Below are 13,690 nucleotides of genomic sequence, written 5' to 3'. Positions count from 1 at the left end.
ACAATAGAGAAAATAATAGTAACAATTAGACATAAATAATAAATTTATATGGCTAATTGTCATCATAAATTAACACACTATAATTTTAATGAACAATCCAACACTTAAACCTGGTGCAGATAAATTTTAAAAATACAAACGCAGGCAATTCAAGTCAGACAGTTTATAAAAACAGACAAAAAAATAATAAAGTAGTTACAGTCTTTGATTTAATCCATATAGTGATAAGCAAATGAACACTGATCAATATATATTCACTTGTCTATCGGTTTAATTTAAATATATAGACAACAATTAAAATAAGTTGATAGTATTTAAATCTATAAATAAATAATAATAAAGAGTAGATATGCCATAAATATGTGCAATCGCATTTGGTTCTTTTTCTTTAATTATTATTAATTTTTAATATATAAGACACACAACTGTTAATTTAAAAATCTAATTACGGTAACATTACAAAAAATGCAATATGTGTTGATTACTGATATTGCTTTTATTTAATTTACCTCAAATTTTTTTAATTTGTTAAGATTTATTAGTTTTATTTATTAATATTTTTCTAATTAATCGCGTAGCTCGGCTACCTCATTTGCATTTTTCTCTGCTGCCAAACCGCGAATCTTCTGTAGGCAGTATTTAGTAATAAATTTAAATGACTTGTTAAATGTTGGCTTACTGCTGAGAACTCTCGTTGTATACGATCCTGAATAATAATAACAACAATTAATAATTATAATTATAGTAAATCAATAGATATAATTAATTTGATAAATGAATAAAATAAAAATTACTTCAAAAGGTTTGAGCTTTGACGAATGAAATCTTTGCAACGTCCCGTGCATCCTGATAACTTTTTCCTCGAGCTGTGGAGTCGTAGGAGGGAAGCTGCGCCAAAAGTGTTTGAGCAACTCGCAGAGTGACACATAGACGTTGCGCAATTCTTTCTCCAAATCCTTTGGTATCAATTCTGAACAGTTAAAAGATAAGGTTGATAAATATATACTTATATTTAACGTCAACTTTCATTGGGTTTAGTTCAGTATTATCATAATCGGATATATAATTGATGGATAGACTTACGCCCGACATTATCCTCGCGAAAGCCTTTCATTAAAGCCCCGCCGGGCGTTAATTCTCCGAGAGCAGATACCGAAGCTGCTGGACTGATTAATGACGTAGCTGGCTGTCTAGATAATGTGTTTCCATTGACCCAGTTGGCAGCCTCACGTTTCAATAGACTTAGCGCTGTCTGGAGATCATCTGTTGTTTCGTTACAACCGCTACCAGCAATTGGCCCATGCAAATATCTATCGACGTGGGTTAAATTTAACGGAGTTCCTAGAGCCGCTCCCGTATTTTCACTCGCGTCTAAATCGTTGTACTGAATCTTTTCTTGTATCCTACGCTGTAATTTTAATTATAAATTTATCAAATCAAAGACACTGATAATAATTTTTATTCGTTAAAAAAAAAAAAAAAAAAAATCAACAATTTACTTTTTTGCTCTTTGGTTCGTCGTCCGATTTAGCAGCGGGAGTTTTAGCAGCCGCTGCTGCTGATCCGTTAATTTGAGGGGTGGCAGCTTGGGGAGCCGGTTGCTGCCTGGCAGTGTTTGCTTTCATGACCATGATGCTGTGCTGATTAAATCTCTTGATCATGCTCTGATGCACAGCATTGCCTGAAGACTTGTCGGCTTTGCTGAACCCGCTCTCGTAATTGTCGTCAGTCGTTTTGTCTTCAAAGGACGTGATGTCCAGCAGCGGATCATTGATGCCAGTCTGTATGTCTTTTTTCAGCTCCTGATCGTCTATTTTGGCACACTCGGTAAATAGGTCTTTGGTCCCGGCGTTAATACGGTCCCGGTGAAAATAGTGAGATTGAAAAAATTTTGTCCAAAAGTCAGACTCAGACATTTTGTGAGGCACATTCTCTTGGTGCTTTCGCTTCACCGCTGGATAAGTTTTGAATATACACTCTATTATATCTACTGTCAAGTTATATTTTAAACCATTGCAACCGTCCGTTTGTGGTTTTATATCAGCCTAAATAATTTATACATTAATAAATTATCTATTAAACATCAGACTAGACCAACTCATAAAAATAATAAATAATACTTACGAGGAAGGCACTATTTACTCCAATATCCTGACGTTGGCTCTTCTTTGCCTGGGTATACTCGACTGCATGATGATTCCAGAATTCTTCTGAAGTAATTACTTGAGTTATTACTAAATCACGGTATAATTGTAACAACGTCGGATTTTCCTGCAGCAATCTGACCGAAAAACATTCAATTAATTATTTAAAATTCATTAAATAAATCAACAATAAGGGAAATTACCCTACCTATTTTTTTCTTCAAGCTCCTTATTGACTTTCCGTTTAAATTTAGGTAACAATTGCTGCAACAACTCTTTCACATCATCCCGATCTTTTATTTGTGCCGCTTGACCATTTCTGTTGACGAAATGAAACGTCGAGGACGAGCCGTCATGTAAAACAACTTGTAACTGAATTTTAGATTTCCCGTCCGGTGAAATTTTTTGCACTAAAAATATACACCATTAATTAAATAAAATTAATAAATTATTATGCAATAAATAAAATGGGTATAATAACAATAACTCACTTTTAATATCAGCGTATTTATGACTCACAGACACAGTGTCTTTATTGTCCACCATCCAAGCGATACGTTCATTCATTACGTAAAGAGTTCCATCACCTTTTTTGTGACGAACTTGGCCTACTTGCATCAGCACATCTTCTGAGGATGTCGTCATGGTGGGTGGGATAAATAATATAATATATCTAAAATAAATAAATAAATTAATTATATTAATTATTCATATAAATTAACTAATTTATAATTTCATTAATAAGCTTAATAATAAATTTAAATATGACCATAATTATTTATCGAAACTGTAACAATGTATAAGTAGCGTGTCCTTGGAAATAAAATTTATGTTACACGCAACACTCATAAATTGTAACAAAAAAAATGATATCAGTTTCCTGATAACTAGTAATGTAAATAATTTTAAAAAATTAATAACTACTCTGCAAAAAATTATTTTAATTTTTTTATTTATTTTTATTATCAATGATAATAATAAGGATAATAAAATAAATAAAATTTAAATACCGGTGAAATAAAGAGCTAGCATTTGATAAAATAAAACTACTGACCCGCGTTACCAAGTACTAACATAAAGAGTAATGAGCGTATTTATACTGGATTTTTGCGGTTAATTAAGTAATAATAATTAGCTTGGTGTTATCTGGGTCATTAGAGTTATTAAATGATAAATAATGAGGATATTTACCAGTGGAAAAATTGAATTTGTTGGAGAGCAGCGTAATGACACGTCGTTCTGTGAAACGGCCATGTGCAGAAACACACATCGGATACATTGCTAGCGAGTGAGCGAGCGAACAAGCCCGACGACGACAGCCACGGACAAACCGTCGGTGGATAACAGCACAGCTGCGAAGTAGGGATGTATGATTCAAGATCGATTCTCCCTAAAATCGATATATTCATGTGAGGAGTTCGATTATTTGAATCGATTCTTTTCACGGAAACGATTCGAGAGATCGATTCTTTGTTTTGAAGATTGATTGACTAAAACCAACATGGTGGAATTTACCGGGAATTTTAAACCGGGAAAATCTATTTTGTCATTTTTAACAAATAATTTAATAGACTCTGTTTGATTGACATTAATATTTTTTTCTCTAAAATAATCAAATCATTTGGTAAAGTTAAGAAAATATTTATTTGATAGACAACTAAATTATTTGGTAGCGCCAATAAACTCAAATATTAAAGCAAAATATCATCATGTTAACTCTAATAAATATTACTTAGACACAAAAAAATATATTCATTTAGAATAAATATATATATTTGTTTGATGTTAATAAAAATATATTGAAATCTAATGATTATTAATTTAAAAAGTTATGGTGCTAGGTAGCAGTAGCTGGAGTAGTTCGGTGCTCGTCACTAGATCGCGCCCACCTTTTGTAGTGTGTCCCTGGTAAGACACTTATTTCAGAGTTATTATATTCAAAACATTAACGAGAAACATAATTTTTTCCTGAATTATTTCTGACCCATTACGTTATTAAAGTACTTGTCAATGAAGTGACTTAACTTCTAAATATGAATTTACTTAATTGTAAAATAAAATCCATGCCATTTTAAAATAATTCGTTTCTATTAGAAGCAACTCATTCTTTAAAGCTCACTAATATATGTTAGTGTGCCAACTTGATAAGTTCTAGTTCTGAGTGCATTCTTCATCACTGTCTTAATGGAAATAATAATAAAATAGTAACATTATAATTGTTATCATTATTTGTTCTTACAATCCAACTTGGTGATTTTTTTTGCCCTGGCGCTTCCACAACGTTTTATGTGCCTTCTTCATGTGGTCTTCATACCCTTGAGGCAATACATATAATTTATTACAAAACTCGCAGGCAAACCGTCCGTTATAATGAGTTTTCCAAACGTGAACGAGAATGTCCCTGGAAGCATGTAATTCACTGCAAGTATTGCAACTGAATTTCTGGCTTCTTGGATCACGATTGGCCAATCAATTTTTTATGAATAATAATTTTCTTTACATAACGTTTTTTTCACTAAAATTAAAGAAAACCCGCACAACCGTTTATTTTTCAAAAAAAAAAAAAAAAAATAAATAAATAAATTTTTAAAAATCAAACTTACAATTTCACAGCAATAAAGATCGCAGTCTTGCTTGTATACCATAGGATGACAATTGCGTCTCACTTGAACGAGCGCGCTCGTTATTTATATTTCAAGTAACCAACATTGCGGGGTTAATTTTTTAATTATAAATTACAATCACAGTTACCAGGATATCTTAGTTGTTATTAATTAATGTTTATTCTGACCATCATACAACGTTTCGTTGGTTTCCCAACTTTTTCAAGTACTAAAAAACAAGAATATTATAAATTACAATTATCATCTTATACAAATTTTTTAGTAGTATAGTTGTAAAAAATTTGCATAAGATGATAATTGTAATTTATAATATTCTTGTTTTTTAGTACTTGAAAAAGTTGGGAAACCAATAAAATGTTGTATGATGGTCAGAATAAACATTAATTAATAACAACTAAGATATCCTGGTAACTGTGATTGTATAATTTATAATTATTATTGAAATGGAGATGAATCACCGGAATATTAATTTTTTAAATTCAAACTCATCATATAAAAGTACCAACTGCGTCACCTGTAAAAAAATTCACCGGTGAATACATCAATTAGTTTAATTAATTGATCGATTAACAAAAATATTTCAATTTAATTAAAAAAATTTTTCAAATAATTAAAAAAATTTTTAAATTAATTGTAAAAACTAAATTATCAGTTGCTGGTTATTATCATCAGCTGATACAAAAAAAAATGATCCATTAAATTGAAAGTATCATGGACTCATGAGTAAGACATTAATCAGTAAGAAGCAAAATGTCGGAAATTGATAGTCGAGTTATGTATTTACTAATAATCATAGTATTGTTGTATGAAATAAAATAGTAAAGTTCAAGGTCACTTTTTTAGTGTCTCTATTGCTCTGTTGCTGCGTCGCCCGGGTCCCGGGTCCAGGATATTAATGACAAGATGGCGCTTCGGTGGGGATCATAAAAGCCGATTCGCGGCTAGCTGGTAGCTGGTATATGGAGGAAGGTGTCTAGATATAGAGTTCGGCTATCTACTGCACAGAGCTACCGTTGTCGGTCTGGCTCTGGACGGTTTGCGTCTAAAGGAGTAAACACCAGCACATTTGGTCGAGTTTGTTTTATTATTTTAACATTATCAGTGTTTACAACAATATCAAGTAGATTGTTGTGAAAATGGAGCTGAGTGGTTCGTTTGTCGGTTAAAATGTGTCCACTGTCTAATAATCTATAGCAAGTGTGTGATGTGTTCTAGGTGAAGACGCGAGGGGTAACGTCATAAGCGGGGCAGAGGGCGATACTCCAAAGACCCTAGTGCTGTTGTGTGAGTGGACCGGAGTGCTGTTGAGAGGGAGAAAAGGAGGGAAAACATTAATACTATTAATAATTACAATAATAACAACAGTAATATCAATAGCAATAGTAGTAACAGCAAAAATAATAATAATATTTATATATTGAAAGGTAATAAAAAAAAGTAACAACGTAAAAGGGTGTTGTGTTGTAAAACGCGTTGATGTGCGTAAAGCGGGCGCGTGGTACGCTCGGCGCGGCGACCACAAATGAGCTCGGTAATATCATTAGCCTCGGCGGCGCCACAATTCAAAAAAAATGTCAAACATATCACCCTCACAATTAATGATAAATGGTGATAATGATATTGTAGTTGCCGGAAATTATCAAGAATTCCACGTGGTGGACACTAATCGTCTAGACATAAGTGAGATTGGTGTTGCGTCTGATCTAGGCGCCGTTGTCGAAGGTGTAACGTCAACCTCAACATCCTCCGTTGTTGTTGTTGACTATCACAATCATCCAGAGTTGCACAGCACACCATCTTCCACATCGTCGTCGTCCTCGTCCTCATCGTCATCCTGCTCATCATCTTCCTCGTCAACCTCACTGCTGTCACTTACCGATCCGAATATTTTGACACACAGTGCAGTTGTTAATTGCAGTGCCGGTGGCAGTGCCAATAATAACAATAACAATAATAGTAATAGTAGTAGTAGTAGTAGTAATAGTAATAATAATAATAATAACAGTAATAATAATAGTAGTAGTGCGGCGACTGCTGCATACAACATGGTAGCGGCGATGAACGAGCACTTGTCGTCCTCATCAGCGACCAACAGCGCACGTACTACGAGCGCACAAAACGAATTTATAATAACCAGTGGACACGCGGTTACTGACAACGTTGACGACGTCGTCGGCGACAAGCCAAGCTCCGCTGGCATACTGACTTTCCCCTGTGACTTTGATCACATGTATGCCAGCATGACCGACGGCGGAACCCCAGCTGTAGCTGCGACCGCGACGTCGGCCCTCGGCGTTAGTCCTCTCAGGGGCAACGAGCCACGTCTCAATGATCTTGCAGAGGTCAAGCACCTCAAGGAATTGTTATTACTCCATCTTGACCTCATACAACAGCAATCTGAACAAATTGTCACTAAAGATAAACTACTGGCTGCTCTTAGACAGGAAAATGAAACGGTACGATATTCAAATATTATTTTTAGACAATCAGCTGATTTTTATCTTGTCACTTTGAATTTTTTTTTATTTTTACTGTTCCAATTAACGATCTATTGAAATATTATTTTTTTTCCTCGCTTATTTTCTATCAGTTTTTTTTTTTTTTTTTTTTTTTTATACAACTCCAAAAATAATTTTTATTGTTGTTATTATTTATAACTTTAAATGTCAATCAAAGTTTTGATTTTGATAATTCCGCGTGATGGCGTTATTTATTTATTATTTTTTTAAAATGGTAATATAGCAAATGACTGTACCGAGAGAATTTAGGCGCGGAATGAACGTTCAAAGAAAAATACCGGTACTGTCAAATACAAAAGCTAACCATATTTTTTTTTTAATTCATACCGAGGACGTTGTTGTGTTGTGTTGTGCGATGATTACTTATAGTAATTAAGGTTATAAATATGTATTATTATAAAGGAATAAAACTGTTACAGCTTAAATTGCGGCTGGAGCGCATGGACAGACGGGTTAATTTACAAAAATTGCGCTCCGAAAGTACTGAAAATTCAATAGCCTCAGATATTACCGGACCATGCTCGCCACCAAGTCTTCATACAGTCAGCATTGTCACGCCGCTTATTGTCAACGAGCAGCATCATAAAAATCTTGCTCCTGAGTGTAATAACAGTCCGCAGTACAATGAGAGCTTTAAAATACGACTTAATACCAGCGGTGGTATCACGACTGTTAAGCAAGAGCACACAAATGATAATTTGAATAAACTAGAAGTTAAGCCAGACATCGGTGGTGCTGGTGGTGGTGACGCCAGGCTAGAATGGGAGAGTAAAAGAAATAAAAGAAAATCAGATCCAACACCTTTGCAAAGTACTGGGAGTAAACGTAAACGTGGGGTATCATGCTCGTCGACAATAAGCAACGATACGACCTCGACTATTCCTGATACTAAAAATTCAGCACACGACTCTAGTAATAGAAAATCTGATAAAAAAGGCAAGTCGATTATCAAGAAAGAATCATTTTTAACAACTGAAGAGCATTATTACACTGCTCTGGGTGATCCTCATTATAACTTGAGGACGAAACCTAAATTGGAAGACGAGTCAAATAATTTAGAAGTACCGAGTTGGAGAATAAAAGTCTACACCAGTTGTTATACTATGGAAGGAACGGAAAATTTGGATGATGAGATTTTTAATAAACGTCATTTGAAACTGGAGAATGATGAGAGAAGAAGAAAACGATGGGATGTACAAAGGATAAGGTATTTTTATTATTATTTATTTATTTATTTATTAGAGTAAAATAGGCAATGGTGGATAAATTGTTTGAATCATTTGTCAACAGGGAGCAGAGGCATATTGAAAAATTAAAACAAAGACAAGAGCGGCAAAACCACCAGGCGACATGTTACAATACCAATCACACTGGTCCATGTCCATCAACTGCTGAGGAAGAAGTCATTACGACACTTTGGCCGGATATGGACCAAATACAAAGTCTTCAGGTTGATCCTGAGTTACCAGTATCTGCATTTGGCGCTCCCGTGCCCAGTTTTACTCCTAGGTAAGTCATTTTATGTTTTTAAAAATTAATATTAATATCTTTACATATATATTTATGTTTATTTATTTATTACAGTGAATTCTCTCTTCCGTGGCTCCATTCTGCGAGATCTAAGAGTCGGCGACCTAAACGATCAACTAGTAGAAGAAAATCACGGAGATAAGCATTAAAGGACATTTTATATTTTATTTTATATTTAAACATTTCTTCTATCTAGTTTATATATTTTAGTTTATCAAATCAAAATTTTAATTTAATTATCTTATATCTCTCACGTATTGAAACTTGTACTCACGATTCCCGTGCAAAATAGGCCACCAAAGATGTTTTTGTATGATTCATTTTTTTTTCTGTCTTTTTATACTCGAAAAAAAAAAAAAAAAAGAGAGAAACTGCGTGACAGAATGAAAGTTATCTAATAATTTCTTTTTTAAATTAATTTTTGACACAATCTGGAGTTTTTTTTTTTAAATTATTTTTATTATTGAAACTGTTTTATAAATAAAATGAGTAGATGTTTGATACATGTTAAATAAATTTGATAAATATATATATGGACTTTCACTATGATTTAAGAGAAGCTAAATATAATTTTTTTTTTTCCGTTAGTTTATTAAAACATTGAATGATTTATTTATAAAATTTCGTCTTCTATAAAATTAAAAGTATATTTTTTGTATGAATGTAAAAATTTTAGGAAAAGTAATCAGCATATAACAAATAATAATAATTACAATAATAGTCTAGGATTAAAGACTTGAGTTACAAAGCCCCAATTATGAGCCTTATTTGTTTTTATATAACATTTTATTATGACAAACTATAATTTAAGTTTTAATTACTACACCTGTTGTAATTTTCATTCATTTTATATATCATTTATTTTTTTAATTTTAATTGGGGATATATTGTAATGAATTATTAATTAAATGAGAATAGATAAAGACATTGAATACAGGAATTTAATTATAGTTTATTTTTAAATTTTGGGATCGGCATTGTAAAAAAAAAATTATTTTCATGTTGAAATATTAAAAAAAAAAATTTAATTAACCGTCCAGTTATTAAATTATCGTCGAAAAAAAAAAAAACAAACTATTTAACCCGAGGTTTTGTGAGCCTAAAAAGTACAATTAACATGTAAATAAAAAATTTTATAAATAACTTTTATTATTTTATCTTTTATTTCTATTAAATAATTATTATTTCTTAATAATTATGTTATAAAAATTTTATTTTATTATTTTATTGAAAATTAATACGTTAATAATAAATGATTAGGTATTTGTACGGCGTATAAATATCAACAAATTACAATAAGAAAACAACAAAGATATAATAAAAGTATACATATTATAATTAATGTAAAAATTTTAAGGAAAAAAAAGAAAAAAAGTGGAGTTTACTTTCAGATCTGTCTCAATAATTTACCGAGCTGTATTATACTATTGCTATATATATTTTAGAAATAAAAAAAAATATATATAATAGAATAAATAATAATCGTATGCGTAATGTGAATTGAAAAATAATAAATTTCATTTATCCCTTGTACTTTTAATAATAGAGATAATAAAATTTTAATTATTGTAAATATTTTATGACAAACGAGTTAAGACAATGATAGGTAAGAAATTAATCTGGTTAATGGATAATAAATAAATTAAAAGTCTCCGGTAATTAAAAAAAAAGAAGAAAAGAAAATTAAAAGCATTTTCTGTGAACAATTGATGGTCCAGATTCATCGTACTCTTGCTTAGAAATCCACATCTGTTGGAATGTACTGAGACTCGCCAGGATAGAGCCACCAATCCATACCGAGTACTTCCTCTCCGGTGGAGCGATTATTTTTATTTTCATGGTCGAAGGAGCAAGCGCTGTTATTTCTTTCTGCATTCTATCAGCGATACCCGGATACATCGTAGTACCACCAGATAGAACTGAATTTGCGTAAAGATCTTTACGGATATCAACATCACACTTCATTATAGAGTTATAAGTTGTTTCATGAATCCCGCATGACTCCATACCGAGGAAGCTGGGTTGGAACATCGCCTCAGGACATCGGAAACGTTCATTTCCAATTGTTATTACCTAATTAATACGTAATTAATATAATATAATATAATATAATATAATGGCAGTAATTATTTAAGAATGAAATACCTGTCCGTCTGGAAGCTCGTAACTTTTTTCAAGAGCACTTGACTCCGCAGCCGTAGCCATTTCCTGCTGGAAGTCAAGAGCAACATAGCAGAGTTTCTCCTTGATATCGCGTACAATTTCACGTTCGGCGGTGGTTGTAAATGAGTATCCTCGCTCAGTGAGGATCTTCATCAAGTAATCCGTGAGATCTCGGCCCGCAAGATCAAGACGCAAAATTGCATGCGGCAAAGCGTATCCTAATATAAATTGAATTGGTTATCGAGTAATTTTTAACAGTCATAAAAGGGCATTAAGTGTAATAAACTTGTATCCTTGTACTGAAAACGTGTTTCCATAAAGAGACATACTGATCTAAAGGTCAAAACCCTATTTGGTAAAGTAATCTTAAACTTTTTTTGGCTCTATTCACATAAATAAATAAATATGAGAAAGTTTTTTACATGAAACTTGGAATCCAATTGTCTGAATGAATGAGTGAATGAAATAGTATAAACATATATAATAGGATACCTTCATAAATGGGGACCGTGTGAGAAACACCGTCTCCGCTATCCAAAACAATACCCGTAGTTCTTCCCGACGCATATAGTGACAGCACAGCTTGAATGGCTACGTACATTGCGGGTGAATTGAAAGTTTCAAACATAATCTGGGTCATTTTTTCTCTATTTGCTTTGGGATTCAACGGCGCTTCCGTTAATAGGACCGGATGTTCTTCAGGCGCGATTCTCAACTCATTGTAAAATGTGTGGTGCCAAATTTTTTCCATATCATCCCAATTAGTAACGATCCCATGCTCGATCGGGTATTTAACTGTCAGCACACCCCGTTTGCTTTGGGCTTCATCTCCAACGTAACTGTCTTTTTGACCCATGCCCACCATTATTCCCTATATCAAAACAAGAATCCCATAGTTTTTTCTTCTTCTCAATATCTTAAATTATTTATAAACAAATTACTCATACCTGGTATCTAGGTCTGCCGACAATCGATGGAAAAACAGCACGGGGTGCGTCATCCCCCGCGAAACCGGCTTTGCACATCCCAGATCCATTGTCAACAACAAGAGCGGCCACATCATCGTCACACATCTTGAATTATTTATTAATTAACACTCAACAACAACACAAACTGATAGATTTTTGTATTTATTACTTTTTAAAAATAATCGCTGAATTAATTGACTAGAATTATCAACAGAATGAACGAACCGCGATGGTGTACGAACGTCTTGTTTTAAAAAGCAGTAATATATGTGCGAGTGAAGCTAACGCGCGGTTCTTTATATCAACTCCCCTCTTAATCAACGGTGTTTTTTTTATCTTAGCATATATGGACAAACGCTCGTACACACGTTGCTCTAAATAAACTTACAGCCTTTTATACATTTTCAATGCTATATCATTAATGTTTTTTTGGAATCTTATATTACATACATATATATATTTGTACAAATTTCTCTGATTATTATCAATCTCTTCTTCACATCAACACAATAGACTTTTCACTCCTTACTTAAATGATAATACTACTTGTCACATTACCATAAATTCTATTTCTATATATATTGAGATTTATATATTTGAATAAAAAAAAAAAAAATACTTTTCAAAATTAAAGTAAATGCGCGCGCTAATTACTTATGATTACTGTCGCCAATTAATTATCAAACTTGTTGATGCAGACTGACTAAATCCTGTGATTACCAGAGCATATTAAGTTTATATATATTTTATTTAAAATCTTATGTTTCTTCTTCCAGTACCAGGCTTTGTCTTCTTCTTAATCAACAACTTGGGCGGCTACATCACGAGAGAAATTACATCGCTAAAATTTAGTTCACTGAAAATCTTCATTAATATCATCATCATCATCATCATAAATAAATAGATTTAACAATCGGTGATGAGAAAATCACGCGAACTTTTGTCGAGTAAAAAAAATTTGGAAATTTAATTTGCTATCATAAGTATTTCTATTATATATGTATAATTATTGATATGTATCACTTTACCTTGCGTTAAATTATCCTTGACCTCAATTTAATACTTGGTAGTCTAGTAATATATATATAACTATAACGAATTTGTATATAAATTGGTAATAATGATTTTAGAAAATTGATTGATAATTAAATTGTTTAAAAACTAAATTTATACTCGATCTGATAAATCCTTGCCATCCAAAAAGGACACGAGTGGTGAAGGTAAACTACTTAATACTTAAGTTAAAATCATTAACTCTTCAATCGGGTGTCGAGACAATTTACTATGCTTATTTTTATGACACATCCGTGTTTCGTTTGTTTTATCTATTCAATTAGAAAAAAAAAAAAAAAAAAAACACTAACATTGAATTATTACACTTTTTTAAAAATTTAAATCATCAGTGTCAATGTCATTTTTAACAAAAAATTAAATGATCAATAAGACAGTAATTAGTTTCTATCTTCAAGTGTTAATTGGATTGAATAAAGTTAATTATAAGTTAATAAAAAAATAACATTCGATTAATGTGTGAAACGAAGTACCCAAGTGAGGATGAATGAAAAATTGTTTCTTATTATTTTTATTCTCTTGCAGTTTAGTAGTTTCAGATGAACTTCAAGGCTGTTGAAATATTTCTTGAGAGTCAACGGTGATCATCGTTCCATAGGATGCTTATGACGCACATTTTAACATCATTATGGATTGCATTCCTTAATTAACGGTTTGGTCAATAGCATTAA

General features: G+C 32.2%; 3 protein-coding genes across 4 annotated transcripts; 1 reads left to right on the top strand and 2 right to left on the bottom strand.

Moving 5' to 3' along the window:
• LOC103580070 (general transcription factor IIH subunit 1) lies at positions 1–3,455 on the bottom strand. The gene is made up of 8 exons (XM_014440656.1): positions 3,336–3,455; positions 2,636–2,817; positions 2,353–2,554; positions 2,125–2,281; positions 1,500–2,045; positions 1,084–1,408; positions 795–970; positions 1–706 (listed from the first exon to the last, which is right to left on the bottom strand). Exons 2-8 carry the CDS (start codon positions 2,787–2,789, stop codon positions 584–586), a joined length of 1,683 nt encoding a protein of 560 aa, XP_014296142.1. The 5' UTR covers positions 2,790–2,817; positions 3,336–3,455; the 3' UTR covers positions 1–583.
• Positions 3,456–5,529: 2,074 nt separating this feature from the next.
• Positions 5,530–9,346, top strand: LOC103580072 (serine/threonine-protein kinase pakD). The gene is made up of 4 exons (XM_053742325.1): positions 5,530–7,224; positions 7,707–8,494; positions 8,578–8,796; positions 8,872–9,346. Exons 1-4 carry the CDS (start codon positions 6,340–6,342, stop codon positions 8,957–8,959), a joined length of 1,980 nt encoding a protein of 659 aa, XP_053598300.1. The 5' UTR covers positions 5,530–6,339; the 3' UTR covers positions 8,960–9,346.
• On the bottom strand, positions 9,255–13,068 carry LOC103580073 (actin, clone 403-like). 2 transcript variants are annotated; one of them, XM_008561699.3, is made up of 5 exons: positions 12,977–13,068; positions 11,928–12,053; positions 11,473–11,851; positions 10,963–11,198; positions 9,255–10,890 (listed from the first exon to the last, which is right to left on the bottom strand). In XM_008561699.3, the coding sequence occupies exons 2-5, from the start codon at positions 12,051–12,053 to the stop codon at positions 10,501–10,503; spliced, it is 1,131 nt and encodes a 376-aa protein (XP_008559921.1). In that variant the 5' UTR covers positions 12,977–13,068; the 3' UTR covers positions 9,255–10,500. The 2 variants fall into 2 exon arrangements, with proteins under 2 accessions (XP_008559921.1, XP_008559920.1); XM_008561698.3 differs by lacking the exon at positions 12,977–13,068 and having other exon boundaries at positions 11,928–12,187.
• Between the last annotated feature and the right edge of the window lie 622 nt (positions 13,069–13,690).

This window comes from Microplitis demolitor, chromosome 1 (assembly GCF_026212275.2).
Source record: "Microplitis demolitor isolate Queensland-Clemson2020A chromosome 1, iyMicDemo2.1a, whole genome shotgun sequence".
NCBI classification, from domain to species: Eukaryota; Metazoa; Arthropoda; class Insecta; order Hymenoptera; family Braconidae; genus Microplitis; species Microplitis demolitor.
Note: the sequence above shows the minus strand (reverse complement) of the source record. Positions and strands in the feature narration are given on the sequence as shown.

Excerpts from the sequence above, each read along its gene's own strand:
- LOC103580070 (XM_014440656.1), bottom strand. The coding sequence starts at position 2,789 with ATGACGACATCCTCAGAAGATGTGCTGATGCAAGTAGGCCAAGTTCGT. Across the intron at positions 1,409-1,499 it reads ACGAACCAAAGAGCAAAAAA|CGTAGGATACAAGAAAAGAT; the intron begins GTAAATTGTTGA and ends TTAAAATTACAG. Across the intron at positions 707-794 it reads CAAAGCTCAAACCTTTTGAA|GATCGTATACAACGAGAGTT; the intron begins GTAATTTTTATT and ends ATTATTATTCAG.
- LOC103580072 (XM_053742325.1), top strand. The coding sequence starts at position 6,340 with ATGTCAAACATATCACCCTCACAATTAATGATAAATGGTGATAATGAT. Across the intron at positions 7,225-7,706 it reads TTAGACAGGAAAATGAAACG|CTTAAATTGCGGCTGGAGCG; the intron begins GTACGATATTCA and ends AAACTGTTACAG. Across the intron at positions 8,495-8,577 it reads TGGGATGTACAAAGGATAAG|GGAGCAGAGGCATATTGAAA; the intron begins GTATTTTTATTA and ends ATTTGTCAACAG.
- LOC103580073 (XM_008561699.3), bottom strand. The coding sequence starts at position 12,053 with ATGTGTGACGATGATGTGGCCGCTCTTGTTGTTGACAATGGATCTGGG. Across the intron at positions 11,199-11,472 it reads CACGGTCCCCATTTATGAAG|GATACGCTTTGCCGCATGCA; the intron begins GTATCCTATTAT and ends AATTTATATTAG. Across the intron at positions 10,891-10,962 it reads ACGAGCTTCCAGACGGACAG|GTAATAACAATTGGAAATGA; the intron begins GTATTTCATTCT and ends CGTATTAATTAG.